Genomic DNA, 26,165 nt, shown 5'->3' with positions numbered 1-26,165 from the left:
GTACTTGATTGAAAACTATGAACAAAACAAGGTAACAGAAAAAAAGGTTTACTGTGTATAAACACTGACCACAGTTTGTTTTTGCCAGTACCATGAAACTTGACAGAATTCATTTTAAAAAGCCAATATTATCTATAATATATATATAAAAAAAATGATTTAGCATATTGTTGAGCCTATACAGCTCATGGTAATATTTTTTTTTGTTTACTTGTAATACAATCAAATTACACACACTCTATAAAGTTTAAAATTTGCACCCTCAGACGAAACAAGATTGAAAATACATTAAGCTACAATTTTGATTTGTTTGATATTTCTGTTATTATCCTGAAACATGGAAAATAGTACTAATGAAGCCTGAGTAGATGTGTCCAACATTTGTACTGTACTGTACTTCACTGGTCTTGCACATGCATTAAAATACTTCAATTAGACTATACAATATGGATCTAGGATGTAGAATTGTAGTTACCACCACAGTGAAGTTGAAGTTAAAATTAGACAGAAATACTATGAAAGGACATCAGTCACAATTCCCTTTTTGAGTCTATTGTGTCTTGTTTCAGTCTGAATATGTGACGTCAGTACCTGCTGGAAGCCATTCTCTGCTGTCGGTTGGCCGTTCTAATGCACTTTGTACGCAGACAGAAATGAATGGTTGGAAATACCCTGATTTACCAATAAAGAGTGAGTTTTACAGGCGCTGTCTGCTTCATTATGTTCTATTCTTGACACATTGTGTGTATTTAAAGAGCAGAAATGTTCTACCAGGGTGGTGCCAATTCAACAAACAGGATGTGACCTTAAAAAGATTCCCTAGAGATAGTGAATGGAAGACAAGGAGTGGGCCTCACATGTGACTTAAACAATAGCAGCAAATTTCAGCCATTATTTTAGGCCGCCACTAAAATATTCACACAGCCTGTGAGTCACTGGTGGATATTTGCAGTGGTCAGTTCAAGGCTAAAAAGGCTGTTTTGCTTTCAGTAATATTTAACTGGCTGGTTTTGGCCACATCCCACAGTGCCCAAGAAACTGTTACTGTATTGACAGTGGGGAACATGGTTTCTGTTCAACCTGTGTAACCCATCCTGGAATACTCAAGGTAAGAATCCAGCAGCAGGATTTGTAATTCAGGTGACGCTTTTGTGATGTGTTGTTGTACATATACATTTTTTGTGAGACAAATGTTGGCCTTAAGTGTAAATGGTGACTCAACATTCTAAGATCAAACAGTATTTTGTTCATATGGTGTGAGAATAAAATAAAATAAGCTAACACTTTATTTCGATAGTCCACTTTAGACATTCTACTAACAGTAAGTAACTTTGCAACTACATGTCAACTAGCAGTCATTAGAGTATTAGTAGACTGTCTATTTAATATCTTTATTTTGATGGGTGCACAACATATTGAGTATGAGAAACTTTGTCAACTTATTCTACCAACCCTAAACAGTCTACTCTGAGAGTTAGTAGACATGTCGTTGCAAATGAATGAGAATTAGTTGACATGTAGTTACAAAGTTACTTGTAGTTAGTAGAATGTCTAAATAAAGTGTAACCAAAAATAGTTTTTATTATACTTACAAAATAGTTTTACTAATGTCCAAATTTAGGTTATATACGTATATGAATGCTGAACGGAAAGTGTATATTTAGGCCCTATAACTGGTCAGCATTTCTAATTTTAATTTATTAAATCATATTTATTTATGTATTTATTTATTTTTTGCCTGTGGTGAGAAATATCTATTTCTCATAGTTTCTCAGTTAAAATGAGCTCATAGTAATAATTAGGAATTTTGGGAGTTTTAGTTGGAGCTTTTCAGAAGTATTTCATGCCAACTACCATTTGTACATCAGACAGTATTGTTTCATACTGGCTTTAATTTTTCATTGTGTCCAGACAGGATCATTTTGTAATGTGAATCATATGTAACGTATAATGTATAACATACATATATATCTTAAAGTTTCGGCTATTTTATGCATTTTCAATACATAAATGTAATTCCATAAGACATACGTAATTCAATAAAATGAATTAGGTTTATTTAAATAGTATGAGAAACATACCCATATGGACTATATTTCACAACACTTGTTGCATCTTGTTTAGGTGTGACTGCAGCATTCTCATGTGTGTAGCTGATGTTGTAAACAAGGCTAAAAGTCTCTACAATTTTATATAATGTGGCAATTGCAAATATTTTCTCTACTGTGTCCTTGCTGTGCAGAACAATGGCCTGACTGTTTCTCTGGCAATATGCATGGCCACATCCTCCAGCTGTGTGTAATCCAAGGTGAGTGTGTCATCTGCTAAGTAAAGGCTTGTGTGTTTATCCAATTACACCGCTTTGCTTCCAAGAAAAATTGCTGTAGGATTGTACGTTAATACATTTAGAACATTTACAAAATAACATATTAAGAAATCAGAAATTGAAAAGGTGTTTATCAAAGAAGATGGATGAAATATGTCTTCTTTTTTAAAATAAAGTAACACACTTGAACACAAAGAGTATGTGTCAGAAAACATCCCAGATTCCATTGTCTTCAGTTTATTCAGTTGTGTCTCTCCTCTTCACAGCTGTAGCCTCTTTTATCCATCTAGAACCCAAGAACGCTACTGTTTTACGAGGCAGTGAGGTCGGCTTTAACTGCAGCACCGATGAATCCTGGGATGTCATGACGTGGCTGTTGGGTGGAAGGACAATCCTCACTATTTCGGTGGAACATGGTCCTCTGGGCAGAGATGAGAGTGTGTCCACAGTCAATCACTCCATGTCATCTCTGTCAGTGTGGGAGTTAGTTCTGATGAACGCTTCCTTCAGCCTCACGGTACAGGAAGTCATATGTGAGCTGCTGCCAACGAAACTCGGCAGATCGTCATCAGCTCTGTTTGTGCAAGGTATGTGAGCTTTTGTAAAGCACACCTACTTAAATATTTGCAAATCAATTATTAGTGTCATTCTCAGGAAACTATCAAATTTTAACCTATTTATCTTTTAGATTTTATATTAATTATTACTTCATCTGAAAAGGTGGGATGAAACTCATGTTTGCTTTTTTGTTTTATTAACTGAAACTGGACAGTTGATTTTTAGCTCCCAGCATGCTTTGCATAGGGCTGGATCAGGAGAATGTTGAAATTTAGTTGTATTTTATGTGCTTTTGAGAAACTGAAAAAACTATGGTTGGGTTGTGGGTGGCTTCATGAATAAAGTATGTGTATGTTGTGCCACTTAATGACTAATAATAGCTATAATAGCATCAGTGCAATGACAAGTAAGTTCATATTTGTTTATTGCATGTTTGCTGTAAAAAACTACTTTAAGTATGCAATAATAATAATAATAAAGAGTTCATAATTATTGTCTTTTTATAAGTAGTTCGTTGTGTAATGTATTGGCAAATGTTGGGTAGGTTTTACCTAATTTTCTTTAAACGTTATAGTTGTTAAAGTTATCCAACACCTATGACCCACGTGGAAAACCCCTTAAACTTAAAATCTGGCTGTGCCACTTTTAGCAGCAATAACCACAACCAAACTCTTCTGATAATGAGGATCAGTATTTCGCAGTGCTGTGGTGGAATTTTGCCCTACTCTTCTTTGCAGAACTGCTTTAGCTCTGTTATATTGGTGGGTTCAAGCATGAACCACCCATTTAAGGTCCTTCCACTGCAGTATCGCAATTGATTTCAAGTCATTACTTTGACTAGGCCACTCCAAAAATGTTATTTTCAGAGGTAGACTTATCCCTGTGCTTTGGATCCACTGTCTTGCTGCATAATCCAGTTGCACTTGAGATTCAATTTACAGACTGAAGACCGGATATTTTCCTTTAAGATTTTCAGGGAGAGAGCATGTTTCCCTCAATTATATAAGCTGCCCATTCTCTGAAGCAGCAAAGCATCTTCACCGCTCTTCCTGGGTTGCTACATTAGCCAGTGTCATCAGATAGAGGAGTCATAAATAGTGACCTGCAAGATAGGCCTGCAGTTCCTTCCATGCTGTTCTTGGGTCTTTTGTGACTTCCTGGATGAGTTTTCACTTTACTCTTGAAGGGATTTTGAAAGGTCAGCCTATTTTGAAAGGTCTGCAAAGGTTTGCTACTGTTGCTCCATTTGGTTATAATGGCTCTCACTGTGGTTCTTTGGGGTCCAAGAGGCATTGAAATAGCTTTGTATCCCTTTCTAGACTGATGTATTTCAGTCAACCATATGAGAATGTACCACCATCAATATTCAGATTAGAAATCAACAAATATGATTTTTTTTTCTTCCCGCAGAGGTTCTATTATCTCGGATCATGAATATAACACAAATAATAAATTCAGGTTATATCACTCATTTCCCTCCCATGCTATTGTTCAGTCTTTTTAATGTGTTTTCAATTTGCAAACGCTTATCAGTGCAGCGTGTAAATTTGGTACCACACTGTTTTTCTTACAATTTTAAGAAAATATTCAGTAAACTTAAGATTAGTGTGTTGCATTTTTTGTGACGTTGAACGGCACACAAGTCTGACATTTCTATGAATAACTTACATAAAACATGTTTTATTTGTACACTGCACAGTAAGCAGTAAGAGTTATTTATGACAAAAAAAGTTCAATTTCTTATTATATCATTAATAATGGGGATACTGACACCATTCCTCAAGAATGACTCGTGCATCAACATTTTTTTCTTTAAGAATGAGCAAAAACCAGTCTCCACCAACCATTCAACGACTATTTTGCTCCATAATAATGAAATCAAGATAATCTTGCTCACACACTAGTTATATGTTGATATAAAGGCCAGAGCCTTCTGCATGCAGAGTAACTGTCGGTTTTTATACGAGGTGGCTGATTTAGGGGTAAGCATCGACTAAGGTGTTTTTCATGCAGGAGAATTCATTTGCTGCAGGCCAGAGTAAAGACTGCTGCTCTGGCAGTTTTGACGGAGCGTATGACATTGTCGATGCTAGAGCAAGGGCTCTTGGGATGGTAATCGATTGGCAGCCATTAAAAATACCTACTGCTATGCCACTCTACCGGGCAGTAAACAGAGACAGAAAGCACAGCTCGACTCTAATCTTGGATTCAGTGGCCATCAACGGCCATCTGGTCCACTCATTTCTCACTCTAACTTGTCACTCTTATGGGATCCAAAAATGACAGTCATATTGCTTTTTACTGCTATTGGAACAGCCTTCTACTCTCAGTTCTTTAATAAAATAAGCCAATATTTTTAAGTGTTCACACAATTTGTTCACAAAAAATATTATATTATATTATATTTTTGTAGAAAGGTTAATTGATACGGTAAGGAGGAGGCAGGAACTAAACAGATTTTTAATTGTAAAAAAACAAAAAACAAAAATGGAAGCAGCCGCTGCCTCACGCCCACCTCACACACACAAAACATAAATTTTCCCAGGCCTGGTCCTCTCTTGCCCTCCACTGTTATCATGCCTCCTTGCATCCTTTCACGACTCTTCCGTGGAACTCAAAACTGGTGTGGTGCTCATTATCACTCGTGCCACTGGTCTCCCTCTGTTTCCATGGGTCTTGGCCCACCCTGCTTGCCACATACCCCTACTGTCCGGGGAGAGGGCCAACATGGAAATCCTGGCACCTTGGGGGTAAGGACAGAACAGGTGAGAGAAAGGAGACAGAAAAGAAGAGACCGGCTCCCGGACGTACTACCACTTGGTCCTCCATCAACTAAGAGGCCCACACTTGTAATGTGATGCGGTGGAACAGGATATCACTTGGTGGATAGCTTCACTCCTCCACCTGGACAGCAAACTCTTATCACATTATAGTCCTTCACGTCTGCTGCATTCTCAAAACTGGCCATTTGATAATACCTAGAATATCAAAATCAACTGCGGGCGGTAGATCCTTTTCCTATTTAGCACCCAAACTCTGGAACAGTCTACCTAACATTGTTCAGGAGGCAGACACACTCTGTCAGTTTACTCTGTCAAAACATTTATATTTTTCAAATCCGTTAAAGGTTTGTTAGTCTGAAATAATTAAGTCAACTGGAACCGGGAACACTTCCCATAACACCTGATGTACTCGTTAGAAGAATGGAATCTACACTAATATTAGTCTGTTTCATTCTTATTCAGAGGTCACCATAGCCACCCAGATCCAGTACGTATCCAAACCAGATGGTGGATCAGCACCTAAAGATGACCTCAACAGCCCTGAATGTCAGCGGAGACCAGGACACCTAGATGAGCCCCAGAGACAGATCCCCAGTGAAGACCTTGTCTCCTGGACAGCCATCGGGACAAGACCACGGGAACCAGATGAGTCCTCTGCACAATCTGACTTTGTTGCAGCCTGGAATTAAACTGCTGGTTTCATCTGGCCAGAGGAGAATGATGGAGTTTTGGTTTCTTCGACAAACTATTTTCCTGTTGTGTCAAAGCTGCTTGGACACAATCTGTATTGTAAAAAGTGCTTTATAAATAATCGTAAAAAAACAACAGTTCCTCTATCTTTGGGCAGCCAGCAGCGGCCCCCCCCCCCCCATCCAATTCTTTTGTTGTTATCCCCATGATGGTGGATGGCAACAGCGACACCTCTGGCCCCTTGCAGATAGCAGCTACCCTTCCACAATCCAGCAGACTGCAGTGAGCCCATTTGTTCCTTCTGGGCAAGTCGTTCCAGCAATAGGTAGTAGTCACCGCCAGCCTGTCTTCCTGGGCATTGCGTTTCCCCTCAGCAACGAGAGCTCTTTGACAGCATGTTCTACCTTAGGGGTCAGTTGTGGCCTAATGGTTAGAAAGTCAGACTTGTAACCCAAAAGGTTGTGGGTTCGAGTGCCAGTACTGGCAGGAAATGTAGGTGGGGGGAGTGAATGAACAGCACTCTTTTCCAGCTTCAATACCCACAGCTGAGGTGCCCTTGAGCAAGGGGAGCAATTGGGGCTTGCCATTGCTCCGGGGGTGTGTTCAGTACTCACTGTGGTGTGTGTGTGCAGTTGGTTGGGTTACCAAACTTGGCTTCACGTCAAGTCGCTTTTACTCCTTCGATTCTTGATACAAGAAGAAGGAGATGGGTACTGGCTCAAAGTAAACAGTCTATTAATTATAAAATAAACCAAAAGGGAACTGACGCACACACAAAACATAAAATATCCCAGGCCTGATCCTCCATCTCCCTCCACTGTCATCACTCCTCCTTACATCCGGTGCTCCTCTGTGAAACTTGAGACCAGTGTTGCATGTAGGTGTCACTCATGCAATCTCTCATTAAATATTTGCATTCTCTTGCAAAAGCATTGCGTTTCAACAAGCTACTTGTTAGCAAAAATTTGTGCTCTCTTGCAAATCTATTTCATGTTCCCAAGATACTTTTGCACTCGCTCATAAAACATTTGCGTTCTCATGCAAAACTATTGCGTTCCACTCTCACAAAACTATTGCCTTTCCACAAGATACTTTGTGCTCGTCCGCATGCGTTCTTTCGCAAAACTATTTAATTTCTAAGAGATACTTAGCTCTCACTCATAAATCATTTGCATTCTTTCAAAAAACTATTGCATTTCCCAAAATGCTTTGTGAGGAAATACAAAAGCCATGTCCGTTTAGGGGCTACATACCAGGGGCGTTTCCTCCGAGGAGGCAAGGGAGGCAGTGTCTCCTAAAAAAATTGGATGAGAAAATAATCGGTATTACAAACATAAATCGCAAATATTATTAAATATGGCATTAAAAGTGTAAAAGTCAAACAGCGACACCCGCAGGTAAAGTTACAGTGGAGACTTGCCTCCCTTCGGTCCATAGCAGAGATGCATGTTAATTCACAGTGCATAAACTAATGTTAACAAACACAACTTTTGATTTTAATAATGCATTAGTAAATGTTGAAATTCATATTAATTAAGATTAATAAATGCTGTAGAAGTAGGCTATTGTTTACTCTTAGTTAATGTTAAAGTAGTTAACTAATGTTAACTAATGAAACCTTATTGTTAAAAATAATATTAATAAAATACAAAATATAATTACATTTGTTCTCTTTTTTTATGTAATATTTATTTACCCCGGAAAATGTGACAACATTAAGTGTAACAGACACACACACACACACACACACACACACACACATATATATATAAAACTGCCTCCTCATTTTAAAACGCCACCGCACGCCACTGCTACATACTTATGTACATGCAAACATTCAGTATAGGAGAAACGGAGATCCAGGATTCACTTTACATATGCCTATCTATAATAATCTGGCATACCTTGCCTCACTATATGTCCTATCTTTCTCAGTATTCCATAAAGAAAACATATCAATCTAAAGATACATCATCAAATCAATCAGTTTTAAGACCCAACCTGATTTACTTCTCATTAATTCAGCTATTCTGTGACTGCAACTAAACCACAGCTCAGCTAAAAACCAAAGAAATGACCTGACACTCTCTCTTTATTATGGAGTAAGCCTATTCGTCACCAAGATCACAAATTTGACTCGGTATATGTCCCTATTAACAGTCGTGCATGTTTAATAGAGCTGTTTCCTGTGGATGTGGCGCAAGTCTGTGACTAACAGAGCTTTGTAATTGTTAGCAGTCAGCATCTCTCGCAGTGATTTGTGGCACACTGGGTCTTCACCCACAAATCTTCCTCTCTCCCCTCATTACAAAAGACTTCTATTCATTTTCATGTGCAGGACTAAACGCGATAGCTGTTTCTCTTCAAGACAAACAGACCGGCCCATGTGTGAGTGGGCATGTATGCAGAGATTCACAATTGTTATTGTTTTTGCCTTCTATTACTGTATTGGCTTTTGTATTGATGGAGACACTAAGAATTTTTTTTAAAAAGGTCAAAAAGTACCACAATGTTTTGAACATTGTCCTTTTTTTGGACGTACATTTTTTGAGGTAGACCATGACTTCCATGTAAATTTGCGTGCATTCTGTCACCGTTTAAACTGCCCTGTCAATCATCTTGTCACAGTTAACATAATCCACATTCCGTTTAATTTTATTTCCTACTGTACTGGAGAGAAATGAAGAGGCACGTTGATCTGCCAGCCGTGGGTCTTTCATGCTGAGAATGGCTCATGTGTTTGCATAATGATGCATTTAAAAGTTATTGGCCAAACTGATCTTTATAAAAGTTTACAATGTTGTAGCAGATGAAATATAATGCAGATAACATCAGGTTAGACATTGATTATTTATCACTCAAACCCCTTTCTCTACCCGTCCGTTGGTCTGGCATATCCGCCATGTTTGTAGTTGTTCAACATCATATGCGTGTTTGTAGTTCTACTCAAATCCTCGTCCAATGTGCAATGTGTTGTGGGCAATATTAGCTGCATCGATCTGCACTTCCAATTCCAAGTAGTAAACCATCTTTGGCACTTTTCAACATACTACGATTTGGGACATACTAATTCTATTTCCGAATACTATTTAGGATGGATAGTATGCGAATTGGGATGCAGCATAAATCTAAGTGACGCCCCAGATAGACCTTCATTCTTATACCCCCCCCCCCCCTAAAAACTGGAAGTTATTTAATGGTTTAGGTTACATCATGTGATCTCATACAAAACCACCACCTGATAAATAGTTACGTTTTCATGTGAGATCTAAGGTGCGTCCCATTTTGTGTATTCCAAAAAGAAAAAGTGCACTTTAAATATCCAGATGATGCACTTAAATAACCGGAAAAATGAGGTGTGGAATGTTGAACACTACATGCACTCAACTGTCGCAGCTTTAATTACATCGTGAAGGGGGAGGGGCTATCAGACTCTGTGTCACGGTGCACACAGGAGGGAGGAACGAGGAACACACAGACGAGGATGTAACTCAAAATAACAGTCTTTACTGAAGACATCAAGGCAGGGAAAGACAAGGCAAGGCTGACGCAGACAGGAACACCGGGGAGTAACGAGTAGACCAGACGAAATCTAACTGAACAGACAGGACTAATATACACAGGTAAATCATAGATAATGAGACGAACACGGCTGGACAAGAATTAACTAATAATTACATATAACAAGGACCGGAAACAAACCAAATATGGAAACATGAGGCAGGAACACATGACACACACGACAGATGACTGACACTCTGATTATTAACCTTATAATAATATAACCTTAGAGAACCTTATAGAATTCATCAGTGTTGGGAAGGTTACTATGGAAATGTAATAGGTTACAGATTACAAGTTACCCTATTTAAAATGTAATAAGTAGTGCAACTTTTCAATTACTTTATTAAAGTAATGTAACTAATTACATTTGATTACTTTTTTGATTACATTTCTAAATTTCTAATGTTTTCAACTGTTTATCATTTTCAAACATGTAAACCAGGAAGGGTAAACCGTACAGTATTTCTCAACACTGATTACTGTCACACTTTCGAAATCCTTCATCTCTTGAATTAAGATTATATTTCAATTTTTAAGTAGACACTGGATGCAAAATTCACTTTTACATGGTGTTTGCATATAAATGTATCTTAGCAGTGTGTGGACACAACCACCCTAAAATGATAAAAATCAATTCGCTCCTTAAACAGTCTCAATTATCAAGCCGTTTTGATTTTCTGAGCAGTATGATGTCATATTGCTCAGGCTCCGCCCACAACCGCTGAGATACTGTCAATCACGTTTACACAGTGCCTCTGCAACTTTTGTTTGTCATAAAAAAATTCGGATCAGGTTCGATTTTATGCATTTTCGCATCCAAAGCATGTATTTTGATAGGAAAGTATGAGGAATATGGAAAAAGTAGTGCATAAGTACATAGTGTATAAATGCATAGTGGATAGTGCGTCATTTGGGACGCAGCACTAGTTAGCCTTTGTCAACATTTTATCTTTGTCTACATCATACTCTAAAAACCAACCTATACGTGCAATTTACTGCAGTATCAGCACACTCACATGGCAGTTCGTAACTATACTGAATAGTAATTGTGAATAGTATTTTGGATGGATGGTATGTGAACTGGGACGTAGCCTGTCTCTTATCCATAGTTACTTTCGGTATGGCTTTTCTCAATGAATTAGCTTGGCAAGAGAATCAGACTTAGGATGTAAATCAGGAAAGGCTAAACGTGTGTCAGCCTTTCGGACACAGGATTGCTCACAAAGCTTTTCATTAGGGGCATGGGCCGCCATACTTCTTCCAGATTAAATGCGTTCACATACACAGTAATTTTCCCTGCCTGGCTCTCCTGCTGAAAAACAACAACAACAAAAAAATCACCCAGCTGACAAGGGAAGAGCTGTGCTGCTTTCAAATTACACTGTCAGGACCAGACACAGCCTTAGCTGACAATATTTATGTAACTCTTATTGTTATCATCAAAAAATACAGTATTTAATCTGTATTCTGATTTGAATTTGTGAGAGTATAACTTACTTTGACTCATAACTCACATACTGTTTGTGCTATGGATGTGACTGATCAGCCTGGTGTTATTGTTGATATGTATTTACACGTAAGGTACAAAAACATACTTTTATGAATGTTTTGGTAAATGCTGAAACATACAATATACTGGCAACATCTAAAACAAAAGCTGTATTATATACTGCTAGATTCTTAAAATATTTACAAATCCTTTGTAGAATAAATTTGTTCTATCATTTAGTATTTTGTAGAAATATTTTAGATCCCTTAACCCTAGCTCCAAACGTAAACATAAGCACAATATCAACAATATAAAAAATAAAACAGACAGAAAAATTTATATACATATAATATATTATATATAGTACACACACACACACACACAAACACCCAGACAAGTTTAATCACAATAATTTATCCCAAAAATGGCAAAAAGCAAAGGTAGTCCAAAATGATGAAGCTGTATTTGATATTTGACATCAAACTTTTGTTGTAACATTTCATTCAGCAAATTGTACATTTTTAGAAAGATTTATATATATTTTAAGCCTACATTTTAAGACGATCAGTAACCTTACACAGTAAAGCCTTTACAAATGAATTGCTGTGGCCATGCAATTCACTAAGAGAAAGTGAAAATTTAATTATGCAGCTGTCTATAACAATCCCCCACTGTACCTTTTGTTTCTCTTTCCAGGGTGAATAAAAATGCCCATAATGTGGGCTTTTAAAAGAGACAATTTAGCTGTCACACATTTACCAGTCACACATCAACCAGTCAATTATGAACCGTCAATCATTTAAAAAGAATACAATCACGTCTGCTTTTAGTGGAAAGAAACGCACATATACAGTGGCTCCAAAAAGGATTTAACACCTGAGCCACACTGCAATACTTAACAAAACATCAAACCAAATGACATTAAGTAATTAAAAAAAAAAAAAAAAAAACAGCAGAAGAATGATTCCCAAGCAAAACATTTAACAAAAAAACTTTTTCTTTTTTTTAAATAAAAAAAATGCCCATGTCTTTTTGCTGTCAAATAATTAATTAATGATTTTTATGAACTAAACGTAAAAGTAACTTTTAAAAATATTTCTAAAACTATTTTTAGAAACATTTGAAGATGAACATTTAGGCTACTGGACTGAAGCAACATAGATTCACTTGATTGGGCATATGGCACTTTCATGTTCATCATGTTCAAATGTGAGTATCAAATATGATACATTAGGCTTTTGAGGAACATTTGTTTGTATTGCATTGTATTGCTTTATATATTTACTATAGTGTAAACATTGTTCTATGCAATTTCCCATTCAGTCGGTCACTCCGAGTCACGTCGGATGAATCCACTTCGAGTGTAACATCCAGCATCCAGCTGCCACTGATCACAGCGTGAGTATAAGAGGCAGCAGGTGCACCGCATTAATTCATCCTTTCGCATCGGAGCTGAGCGGTAGTGGTTGAAGCTACTGCTCTCCCTTTCCACAAGAGAGTGTTCTACGAGTGCGGGCATTACAGCGCAGCAGGGGTGGTCACGTCGGATGGGAGAGAAAGATCATCTTCCTGCTGACAGCCACACTAGGAGTGTGCGGTCGCCAGCTCCCCTGCGTGCTTCAGCACTGAAAGAGCAAATTTATCAGTTCCACCAGGCCAAAGAACCTGAAAAACCTGCACGACCCGGAGATGGAGGAGACTGCTCGTCGGGAGATGGTGACCGCACCACTCCCTCCCCCAGAGGAGGGCCGGGTGGAGAATCTTTTGTTTCGTTTTGTTTTTGTTACGCTGCTGGCCCAGCAGCCAGCGGTACCCAAAACATCAACAAAAGAGAGGTTTCCTCAATCTCTGGGTCTCAAGAGGAGGAGAGTGGTGAACCGTGCATCACAGGATCACTTCCCTCCTCCTCTCTCACCAGGCAGCGGGTGGTTGCCCAAGAGCACCTCTCCTGCCCATTTGTGGAACCAGGTAAGGACGGTAGCACTCGAGTCCCCACTTCAAGTCGTCACACGCCGGGCTGTCACAAGCTTCAATCAAGGTTCCTGTGTTTCCTCCCACACGAGGAGGAATCAGGTGAGTGTTACACTGCACACCCAGACCCCGCCCCCTGCCATCACAGGCCAGGCCGTCACAGGCCCCGGGCTGGGTCCCTGTGTTCCACCTCGCTGCCCCACCACGGGTACGTCGGTGGCCCCGTTGGTCCCGCTGGCTTGGTCTCTCGGAGCCTGGCTAGAGCTCGGTGGCTCCTGTGGACTATCAGACTCGGGGACGCAATTCAGTTCGCCCGGCGTCCCCCCAAGTTCAGGGGCATCCGGTTCACTTCAGTCAAGTCCGTCGATGCCCCTGTCTTGTGTGTGGAAATCGCAGTCCTGCTGGCGAAGGATGTGATAAAACCGGTCCCTCCAGCGGATATGAGGTTGGGGTTTTACAGCCCTTACTTCATTGTGCACAAGAAAAGCGGTGGGTTACGTCCGATCTTGGTTCTGCGAGTTTTGAACTGTGCACTTCACAAGATGCTGTTCAAGATGTTGACGCAGAAATGCATTTTCAGGTGCGTCCGTCCTCTAGATTGGTTTGCAGCGATCGACCTGAAGGATGCATACTTTCATGTCTCAATTCTCCTGTGACACAGGCCATTCCTGCGATTCGCATTCGAGGGTCGGGCATATCAGTACAAGGTCCTGCCCTTCGGGCAGTCTCTTTCGCCTCGCGTCTTCAAAGTCGCAGAGGCGGCCCTTGTTTTCCTGAGAGACCGGGGTGTGTGCATCCTCAACTAAATCGATGACTGGCTCATACTTGCACAGTCTCGACAGCAGTTGTGCGCACACAGGGACCTGGTGCTCAGGCACCTCAGCCAGTTGGGCCTTCGGGTCAATTGGGAAAAGAGCAAACTCGTGCCAATGCAGAGGATCTCTTTTCTCGGCATGGAGTTGGATTCGGTCAACCAGACAGCACGTCTCACCCAGGAACATGCTCAGTCGGTGCTGAACTGCCTCAAGACTTTATCAGGCAGGACGGCGGTCCCACTGAAACTCTTTCAGAGGCTCCTGGGGCATATGGCTGCAGCTGCGGCCATAGTCTCAGCCTCAGACGTCACGCCCACGGAGCGTTGGCTAAACGTCTGATGCATATGGCACACTTTTCTGGAAACACTTCAGGAATGTCGAAGTCGTCATCTGACTGGTTGAATTAAACCGGATTTCCGGGAGACGTGAGTGTCGCGATTATTTTCGGTCCGCCGGGAAACAAAGATGCCGTGGCGCCAAACCCCCTCATGAAAGAAGAAAGCCGTCGTGTTTACAAATGTGACAGCGAACGTTTATCAGGTCAATAAAACGCTGGATTTTCAAAAGTATGTGAAATATTTAAAGTTTGCAGCATAAAAACTTTAAAATACATCCGAGAGTTTCACAATTTCAGTTTGTTATTGTGACGACATTTCCACTACTGGGGACGTACTGTGATTGACTGTTTTACATGTCGGTCAAACGGCCTCATGGAACACGGTACTCACCAAATTCAGATTACACCGGCCTGCCGCAAAACCCTCAGCCCGTGGTCAGATCCCTCGTTCCTTCGGGCAGGAGTGCCCCTGGAGCAGGTAACCAGGCATGCTGTGGTATTCACGGATACCTCGGCCACCGGCTGGGGAACCACGTAAAACGGGCACGCAGTGTCAGGGGTCCCAACTCACCCCCCACCTCCTCCTCTGGAGTCAGAAGCATCTGAGGTCCCTTCGTGCCATCCACATCCCAGGAGTGTTCAATCGGGCAGCCGACGAGCTGTCTCGAACAGCACTTCCAGGGGAGTGGAGACTCCATCCCCAGGCGGTTCAGCTGATTTGGGGACGGTTCGGAGTTACTCAGGTGGACCTGTTTGCATCTCCAGAAACTATCCACTGCCAGTGGTTCTACTCCCTAACCGAGGCAATGCTCGGCACGGATGCACTAGCACACAGCTGGCCCCAGAGCCTGCGCAAATATGCATTCCCCCCAGTGAGCCTACTAGCACAGACACTGTGCAAGATCAGGGAGGACGAGGAGCAGGTCTTGTTAGTGGCTCCATATTGGCCCAACAGGACCTGTTCCTGGAACTCATGCTCCTCAACCCCTCCCTGGCTGAATCCTCTGAGAAAGGATCTGCTTTCTCAGAGACGGGGCACCCTCTGGCACCTTCAGGTTCTAGGTGACCTACCCCAGGAGGTAGCACTCACTATCGCTTCAGCACGTGCACCGTCCACAAGACGGGCCTATGCTCTGAAGTGGAACCTGTACATCGAATTGTGTTCCTCTCACCATGAGGACCCCGGAGATGTTCGATCTGTAGCATCTGCTTATGATCCTTGATGGTCATTGGGACTTTATGTCTTAAGAGACCCCTTTTTAGCCTTTGGACATTTGCATATAATTCACATTCGACCTTTATATGGGTGCTAAATTGCCAATGCTTGCCCCCACTGTCTAAAAGACGTTAGACAGACAGATCTGTTCTCTCCATGGGACTTCAAACACATTCCAGAGAACTAAATGACCCTCTATACATACACCAGCGGCCTGGCTGACCAGTGGACTACCTCCACGAATACAACACACAACACACACGCATAGAGACATTTCCTTTATTTAGACCCTAATTAATCAGTTACAAAGGTATCTGGTATAGGCACGTGTTGTTTGTATGTTTCTAAATACTCATATTCAGGTGTATGAATGTATCTCTGGTTTAATATCTGCTAGATGTCTCTTTCTTGATATAAAAATGATCTGCTCTTTATTTCTCAAACAATGATGTACACTGTGACCTCGTTAAATGCATCATAATATTCTTACGGTACTGTGGGAAGAATTACACCGATCGAGCAGAAGTCATAAAACATGCAAATGAGGTGTCAAGTGAGACAAAGAAACACTTTCCCGCTGAAACTATGTGCCTTGTTATTTGTCAGACTGACCAAGAATGGGTTTAACAACAGGTTCAGATAAAACTTCGCCCACACCCAAAAGGCGAGTTCTTCTCTTTACCTTGGGTGCCCTAGAAACACTCATCACCGTGGAAACCTCGCGATTCCCCTTTCGGGGGGAGTCCGAGCTTCTGGCAGTTTTGAGTTCAGTCATTTTGGTGATTTAACTTCGGACCAATCAACCCGTGGCTGGAATGACGAAGCTTTCACTCCTAAAGGAATTCATCAAGAATCTATGCATTCATGCAGCAAGACACTTTACTCAGCATCAACAAACCAGTGCAAGTAATCGCTTGTTAACTTTTTAGATGCGCTTCTAGGCTTCAACCCCTTTTGATTAAGGTGATGTAATTCTTTGATGGTTCTAACAGGTTGTGTTTAGCTGATGTGCAAATCCTCCCATCATGCTCTCTCTCTTGCGCGCGAGTACTCCCTCTCTCTCTCTCTCTCTCTCTCTCTCTCTCCATGCCTTCCGTGCATTGGCATCTATGTTTAATGTGTGTATGTTTGTGTTTAGTTCAATGTTGCATGTTCCCCTGTAGTGTAGTTTAATAAACATCCATATGTATTCACACTTGGTTGTCTGTGTCTGCAGCTCACAGAAACAAGGTCACTTTAATGTTTAAACGTTTCCGGTTTTGTTACATGCTAATGAGCGATCTATTAATAAGGAAATTGTTTTTCATGACCAGAGAAATAATTTTCCTTAGAGTCAATAGACGATTGAAACTGTCCGTACTGCGGACGAACAAATCATTTTATTGTACTATTAATGCTACAGTTAATTCCTGAAGATGAATATATAATTGATAACAACCCGTTATGATAAATTATGTTCATCTCACTTTGAGCTAATTTGCTACAGATCAGAGCTGTGTTTTCCTTTTTGCAACAAGGGTAGACTGTCCCCCTCCACCCTTAAGGTTTATATTGCTGCTATTTCTGCTCACCACGGCCCCGTAGAGGGGAGGTTGGTGGGGAAGCACGATCTGGTTGTCAGGTTTCTTAGGGGGGCCAGGAGGTTAAATCCTCCTAGGCCTCCCTCCCTACCCTCTTGGGATTTGGCATTGGTGCTAAGAGCCCTACAAACTGCCCCCTTTGAGCCTTTGCAGTCAGTCGAGTTGAAGTTTCTATCTATGAAAACCCTACTCCTGAGTACGTTTGCCTCGATCAAGAGGGTGGGTGACCTGCAGGCATTTCCAGTCGACGAATCGTGCCTTGAGTTTGGACCGGCTGACTCCAGTGCAACACTGAGGCCCGGCCCGGCTATGTGCCCAAGGTTCCTACCACTTCCTTCAGGGACCAGGTAGTGAACCTGCAAGCGCTGCCCCTGGAGGAGGCAGACCCAGCCCTAGCTTTGCTCTGTCCTGTATGCGCACTGCGACAGTACGGGGATAGAACTCAGAGATTCAGGACCTCAGAACAGCTCTTTGTCTGTTACGGAGGACAGCAGAAGGGGAAGGCTGTCTCCAAGCAGAGGATGACCCACTGGATAGTGGATGCCATCACCTTGGCCTATGAAGTACAAGGTGTGCCCTGCCCTCTCAGGTTGCGTGCTCACTCCACTAGGAGTGGCGCTGGCTTGTGGTGCCTCACTAGCAGACATCTGTAGAGCTGTGGGTTGGGTGACTCCCAACACGTTCGCTAGGTTTTACGTGTCGAACCGGTTTCCTCCTGTGTTCTCACCTCAAATGGGTAGTGGCACTGAGAGGCCCGGCTTAAAGTCGGCTTGCGGCGTCCTTACACCTAATTCTCCAGAGAGTTCCTTAACCAGGCAAACCCTGTCGAGTCCTCCAGCACTCCGGCGTCTGGATGTGGCGGAGCGTCCAACGCCAGGCCTTTCAGCCAATGACTAGTGCCCATATGTGTTTTCCACGGTATGCTTAATAGAGCCGTGTTTCCCATGGCAGACCACGTTCTGCTATCTCTAATGGTGCAGCCTAAGCCATCTCAGAGACTTCCAGGTGCAATAGGGCCCTACGGGGTTACTTCACTTGTCTAAATGTCACTTAACCCCCTCTGGGAGGAGGTGACTCCGCAGTGTGCCTCTTCCAAGCGGAAGGGCACGCTTCCCAGTGTTATTTAAGTCCTACTGTTTGGGTTGCTCAAGGAACAACTGTAGTTGACCTTCTCTGTGTAGAGCCTGGTCCTATCGTCTGCCTTATAGGAAGGGTCAGGAGGCCTACACGGGGGAACTGGAAGGGGCACTTCTGTGGCGCTTTGGTAGGGATCCCAATTTCGTCGGTCATCCGATGTGACTTGGAGTGACCGACTGAATGGGAACGTCTCGGTTACGTATGTAACCCTCGTTCCCTGAAGGAGGCAACGGAGAGGCCACGTCCCGTCGCCACAGTCGCTGTAACACTGCTGAGCTACCTGGTCACCGGCTCGGCTCCTCAGTGAAAGCATGAATTAATGCGGTGCACCTACTGCCTCTTATACTCACACTGTGATCAGCAACAGCTGGATGTAATGATCGCATGCCAATGTCCATTGGCTCGTTTAGTTACACTCAAAGTGTATTGGTCTCTCTGGCGAGATCCCAATTTCGTCGGCCATCCGACATGATATAGAGTGACAACTGATATCTGTTTGTATTTTATGTCTATTATACTGCTATTAAGACTATATGAGCCATAAAAGCTTGATTCATCAAATATGATACATAACAAAAAATATATACATAAAAATGTCATGTGTTCTTTGTTTTTATTTGAGATTTTCCAAAAAAACCCCAAAACAAACAAATAAATAAATAAATTAAGTTTACAGACTTAAATCCAAAAATAGACAACACAATACAATGCATAATTACAAAAAAGGGGAAAACACCTGTGAAAAATTAATATTGAAAATTCTTTTATATAAACACTGTGCCCTGTTTTTGCAGACATTTTTAGAGTGTTGGTGTTTTGTTATATAATGCAATAAAATGAATAATTATTTAGGTGTGCCATGAGTTTCCGACCAAAAATTCTCTCACAAAAGTTATGCATACTGAGAATGTTGTGTTTACTTGCAAGCTTTGCGGTTCTTGCAAAACTTGTGATGAAAATAATATATCACTATCGTACTAAATTTGCTTTTGTGCAATAGTTTTGCAAGACAATGTAAATGTTTTTTTTGTTTTTTTTCCATCTGAGTGCACACAAACATAATAACATTTATAAAATAATAATATTTGAAATATTTCAACCTGTTGAGAAAATATAACTCAAAATCCTTATGTCTTGTATTCAAAATCTAGAAAAAGGCAATGTCAGGATTTTGGAGAGTGATAAGTCAGTTCAAGAGGGGATGTTTGTTATCTTCCATTGCCAAGCGAGTGGCTGGTATCCGGACCCTTCAGTGTCCTGGGTGGTCAACGGCACCACTGTGGACAGAAGCGACTACAACACCAGCAGTCTTCAGGACCCCAGCGGCCTTTTCAACTCCACCAGTGTGCTTCAGATGAAAGCAGAGACGAGCACCACGGTGGAGTGTTGGGCATCTGTGTCTGCCGCTCGAGCCCACCAGAGCAGCAGTGTAAAGCTGACTGTAGGTAAGAGTGAATGGATATTAATCAGCTCCTCATGCACATAAACTAATAAGCATGAGTTGTTGTTTTTTACAATTGCTAGGACCCATTTCTCAAGGTCACTTTTTCAGTACTCTTCACACAGTGAGCACAACAAGTCTGTGTGGGCTATATTATATACACTATAAACACTTTAAAAGAGACAGACATGTAGATGTTTGTGAAATATGTTTTCTCTGTTTTGGAGGGATGGTCATTTTTAAAACCCAAAACTTTGTTAATACTTTATTAGGCACTTAATTTGAGACATGTATGAAGTGTTTTGGTAATTTTAGTGCATTTTGGAAGTAAAATTTACTGCTGTGCCAAGCTGTAAGGAAAAGTAAGTGTATTGAGAAATGTGTCCAGCAACTAGGGGGAGGTTGTTTATTATGAGGACAGCTACCTATTTCAGCTTCACATCACATTAAATTCTAAAATGGTAAAAAGATGCACAATATCCCAAAATGAAATTCATAAAAGCTAAATAGATTTGAAAAAAGATGTCTTCAGTTCAATTTTATTTAAGAGCTAATGCTATGATATAAATGATAGTTTATATGATATATATGACAGTGGGCTGTAAATAATGTCTCTTCCTTATGGCTACAGAATACTGAATAAATGCACTGGGTCAATTTTGTACGTATAAAATGGCCATAAATGTACAAATGTGTTTTTCAGTGGCACCGAAACCTCCACAGGACTACACAGTTGTGATTGCTGTGATAGTGTCGGTGTGTACGATCATTCTGCTGGCAATACTCATCCTGATCTTGTGCTATAGAAAAAAAGTGACAAGTAAGCAAATCCATTTTACATTTCTCTTAAAAGTTCCCTTTAAAACTCTCCTGCAAGTTATTAAACCAATGTGGAGGGAAGTTAAAGCAGTGCTTGCCATAAATTGGACCAACAGCAAGGACACATTATAGGTTGAGCTGTCAGCAGTGAAGCAGTTTAAAGCTTTTACTGCATCACTCACCTGTCCTGCAATGTGCTTGCACAGCATTTAGGAAAACGCATAAACCGTTTAAGACAACCTATTAACGATGTCTTTGTTCTAAAAGTTCTTTCTTATTATCTTTCTCTACTCATTATCAGTTAAATTAGAGAGATGTTCTATCAACAAATGTGAAAAATGTAGAAAGACCTCTGGCATATGTGTAGAAAAAGGTGTTTCAATACTAAAACATTCAATGTGAATATTTATATTTATATGTTTAATACAATTCAAGAAAGTGTTAATAAATGTTTAGAGAATAAGTATATTCTGTAGGGTTTTATAGCATGCCTATGGTGGGACATGGTGATGGGAGGAAAACATTAGATTTCAACGCTTTGTCTTTGCTCACAAAACTTTGCACTTGTTCACAAAAGCACTGAAATGTAGCTTTTCTTCCCACCTCATATTATTTCACAAACATTTTTCAAGAGAACATTTAATTTTTTTTCTCCACCCTGTCCTTTTGTGCTCAATACATTTTTAAGACTGTATATCATCTATCTATCTATCTATCTATCTATCTATCTATCTATCTATCTATCTATCTATCTATCTATCTATCTATCTATCTATCTATCTATCTATCTATCTATCTATCTATCTATCTATCTAATCTATCTATCTATCTATCTATCTATCTATCTATCACACACACACACACACACACACACAAAATTCTGGTATTGTTTACTGTCTCATATCCTCTTGTTGCACCAGCTACTAAGATGTCACTGCTGGTCAAGTTTGCTACCAGTTGATTAATGCTGCCTGAGGTTATATCAAGTAAACATGTATGTTATTCTCTTTTCTTTTACAGAATCGAGCTCTGAAAATAAAGTCAGGTAAGACATTTTTGTTTATACCATGCCATGTTTTGAGGCTTTTCTGAATGCATCAATTGGACCTCTGTTGAACATATAACATCCAGAAGATTAAAATGATCCATAAGTGAAGCTTTCTGAACATTGCATCTGCTTTCCCAGTTCTACACTGCTAGTACTGACAGGCATACAAAGACAATAATCATATCACAATATGATTGTACTATATGAACAGATAGCTTTATGTTTGAATGCTTGTTAATTGCACACACAAGTGACCTTAATGACTACAACATCTTCTGTAACAACGCAGTAGCATTACACATTTTCAAGCAATTGAAACAGCAGCCTTGAAACACATCATGGAAATATTGGAGAGAAATACAGCGTTTTCCATAAATTCCAAACACTGCTACAAAATTACATGCTATCCTAGTACTTAGCGTATTACTACTGATATTAAGTTCCTTTATGCACAAAAAGAACCTGGTGTCCTACTTCATTTGCAAGAATGTGGAGTATTCATACAAATTTGTACAGAAATCAGTATGATATATATGCACACTATACAGTACAGTTTACTGGTCCACTAGGCCACATAGCCACTGACTCTTCCATTGCAGTCAAATATTATTTAACATCACATACGTTTATATCAATAAACTATTTTTTTATAAGTTAAATCAGGTAGCAATGGCTTTTTAAGGTAATAATTGCAGGTTAGCACTTTTTACAGTGTGGCTTGAGAAAAAGTTTAATGTATTGCGTTTGTCTTTCCAGCCCCTGTTTGTGGACTGTCAATTTAAGCAGTAGGAGGAGGTCTGTTGCTGATGAAACTAGAGGAAAATTTAACCTAGGATACCACACTGAAGACGTAACAAGTAATAGCACCAAAATACATCTCCAAACAGAACACCCAATCAAATGATGTGTTATGCAAAAATATATGGGGGATTATGTCTACTTCATGTAATATATTTTTACAGAAATTAAACACGAAAGCAAGTTTTCGGGATATCAAATATACAATACTAACCAAAATGTGAGTTAAGTGTTTAGTAAAAAAAAAAAAAAAAACTTTTTGCACACTGAAAAGAAAATGAAATTTTGAAGTAGAAAGACTGAAATAGTATTCTTGTAAAACATGTGACAAGCATCAAAGTTTGATTTCAACCATTAATTTCACTATAATTTCAATCTTTGACATGGAATTTCTCAGGCGATATTAAAGACATAAAGGTTACACTGTCACAGAATGTTCTTTACCTTATGAAGTATGATTTTATGTAGAAAACAGTAAATCATAAAAAATGACTTTAGCTGGGTTTTCACAGAGAGGGTCACATATTATAAAATTTATAATCTTTGTTTGAATTACAAGTAAATGTATCTTGATGCAAGAATGTTTATATATTTGTACTAGATTTTATTTTTTTGCAGTTTAGATATTTCTTTCTCTGAAAAGTTTCTTTTTTTTAATAAGAGAATATAAAAAAGGCATAAAGCTTATTATCTTAATTTTAAATATGTTGCTTTATTTCTACTGGGAAACTAGACAAGCATAGTAAATATGATTTTTGTAGCATAAGAGCACACTGTGCAGTGTTAGTTATGTCTGTGAGATGTAAAGTCACACACACAACTGCTCTTCACCCCTCAGGTTCAGGACACCATGACCTCAGGAACAGAGCTGACGGCACGATAAACATCATCAGCCCTCCGAGGGTAAGAGGAGAGAGAATTACAGCCTCTGCATTATTCAAAACTAGTGGTGGGATTTCTGACACCTCAGTCTAAAGTCTTCTGCCTCACACCTGGAGAAAACACTGATCATCTCTCTATACTGTACTATTTGTGAACGAAGATTCAGTCAAATAATTAAGTACTGTAAATGATGCATAAGGATACTTTAATGTAATCATTTTTATTTCTGAAAATGTCTTATACTTTCTGTAATCTTACTGTGATTACACACAATTACATGCTATTTTTAGATAATTAAAAAAACATTAATGCTAATTGTATGCCGTGTCATTTTCAGGGAACAGCATTGTAATTTTTAAGCATTTCATTTCTGTTGAACTCTCAAAAAATCATATTTTCTTATCTCAGGCTGAAACCGCTTTACATTTCAATAAATGCAAAATCGATCTGTTGTTCTCAACAGGTTCCTGATATCATCATTTTCCGCTCACAAAATCAGAAAGAGGAAGATTTTTCTAACTTGTACAAGAAGGGAGGAAATACAGTTCGTCGGGTCACCACTGTTTGACCTCAGGGTCAACCCCACATCAACCACCCGCTGCAAGAAAGAGCCAGCTTTCTGTTCAGAGAGACGCCACACATTCGGTCTGACCTTATTGTTACTCCAAAGAGGTCTTATGTGCTGAAGATGAAGATGCAGTGTCATGCATGCCAAGAGTATGGAGACAGAATCATACTGTATGAGCCCTGCAGTCATTCATAGTCATGGCTGCCATTAAATCAGCCACATCAACACTGCATTATGTTATTTTTAGAAATAACGAAACTGGATGTGATTACTTTGTACCTTATTCAAATGAAAATAAGTTATTTTTTGTTGATCAATACTTTACACAATTGCGTACATCAGTATGCATCTTTATCAGTATAGAGGGCTGCCGTGAGGAAGTATTTTTGAAATAGGATCAACTGTATTTTCCAATGGCTTTTGGAATATTGCAGAAAATAAGCTCTGAGGCCAACAAAAGTTTATAATTACACGTTTTGCTCATCATGATAATTTTCACAAATCTTCACAACTTAGGCCTAAATACAATCGGCAGAAGTAAAAAGATAAATATAGGCTATAAATAAATTCTTTCAGTCCTTATTATAAACTCCCTGAAAAGTTTGAGTTAGAATAGTTTGCAAGGGAACGATTATAAACACAATGTGCTGTGAACTAGTAAGTAGTAGCTAGAGTTGATCCTTTTCGACATCCTCTGTTGTTAGCAACTTGTTAGCAGCCGCCTTTTACAAGAACGTAAATTTAAATTATCGGTATTATGCATATGTATTTTTATTAATTTTTTTGTCATAGAATCAAATGTGAAAAATTCTTGATTTTTTTTCTTTGAAAGCATTTAAAGGTGCTGTATGTAGCATTGACAGCTAGTGGTTGGACTAGGTATTGCAGTCCAAATTCAAAATATTGGAAAAGGTTTTTTTTACCCAGCCCCTCCTCCTCATACTTGGTGCACACGCAGGTTGCCAGATTAATGGCACCAACAGCAACTGAGCGCACAAGACGATGAATGACATGAAATACGCTGTGTTTTCCGCCAACTGGCAACCCGGGGTACTGAAATACAACCTAACTTAACAAACCAAAACAGAGACCGTCATTCCGGCCCAGAACGCACATTTTCAAACGAGAATAACTGACTGTAGCATTGTTTTTCAGATAAACAAGTATGTTAACTTTGCATGTTTCTTAAATATCTGCAAACATATGGTATTTTTATGTTTTAGCAGAGTCAAAAACTTACATACAGCACCTTTAACCACAAACCCATTCAAAAAATACATTGACTTCAGGGCAATGGAATCCAAAGTGATAAAATGCGAACCGATTTCTGGGTTTTGTCCTATAAAAATATGTAATCCCTGCATCACTGGAATTTATTTATTTTATTATTATTATTATTTTCAAAAAGAAAATTAGTGTTACAGTGTATCTTTGCAATAAACTACTGTACTGTTAAGTACCGCTTTGTATTGTGAATAGTGTCCTTGAGTATTCCAAAAAATAAATCAATAATTAAAAAATAATAATATATAATTATTTTCTCAGAGGGTTCAAGTACTGTAAGGTAAGTCATTTCTTTCTCTTCATGTTGTTTTCCTGCTGGCTGCTCGTCAGTCATGGATGGTAACTGCTGAATAAATTAGGGTCACCCTCAGTATGTCACACAAAGCTGTCGTGATATGAGAGGGTGATAACACAACCCTTTTGTTTTTGTTTGGGTCTCCAGACCAGTGTTATCTTTCCTAGACCTGCTTGTGTTACTGAGGTTTTCATTTGCCATTCACAAGCGGTAGATTGATGTCAGGGTCAAGCAGACTGTTTCTCTGGGGTGATTTACAGAGGCCACTGTTTGTCTGTCAAAGACTTCGGCATCATTGCTTCTGAAGTCTGTTTATGGCATCTTGTTTTATTTCACGTGATTTCACAGTATTGTGTCTCTCTGTTCTGTGAAAATGTTGCAGTGCAGTATCGTGCACTTTGGTATTGTTATACAAAATGTAATTGTATCTGTTGTCTGTTATTGTTCTTTTTGCAATTAATGATGAAGAGTATAATTTTTCATGTCCCAGCTAAATACATGAAGAAAACAACAACTTTAGAGCAGTGTTATTTTAGTATTATTAATATACTCGATAAATATATA

General features: G+C 39.8%; 1 protein-coding gene across 2 annotated transcripts; it reads left to right on the top strand.

The window, feature by feature from the left end:
• The first annotated feature begins 870 nt into the window (after positions 1 to 870).
• On the top strand, positions 871 to 25,517 carry igsf5b (immunoglobulin superfamily, member 5b). Of its 2 annotated transcripts, none has more exons than XM_079387358.1 (9): positions 871 to 1,108; positions 2,243 to 2,308; positions 2,593 to 2,913; positions 19,618 to 19,911; positions 20,611 to 20,727; positions 21,747 to 21,771; positions 22,531 to 22,631; positions 23,411 to 23,475; positions 23,918 to 25,517. In XM_079387358.1, exons 2-9 carry the CDS (start codon positions 2,272 to 2,274, stop codon positions 24,020 to 24,022), a joined length of 1,065 nt encoding a protein of 354 aa, XP_079243484.1. In that variant the 5' UTR covers positions 871 to 1,108; positions 2,243 to 2,271; the 3' UTR covers positions 24,023 to 25,517. The 2 variants fall into 2 exon arrangements, with proteins under 2 accessions (XP_079243484.1, XP_079243485.1); XM_079387359.1 differs by having other exon boundaries at positions 1,026 to 1,108; positions 2,617 to 2,913.
• Positions 25,518 to 26,165: the final 648 nt, after the last annotated feature.

Source organism: Barbus barbus (genome assembly GCF_936440315.1).
Source record: "Barbus barbus genome assembly, chromosome: 31".
Lineage (NCBI taxonomy): Eukaryota > Metazoa > Chordata > Actinopteri > Cypriniformes > Cyprinidae > Barbus > Barbus barbus.
Note: the sequence above shows the minus strand (reverse complement) of the source record. Positions and strands in the feature narration are given on the sequence as shown.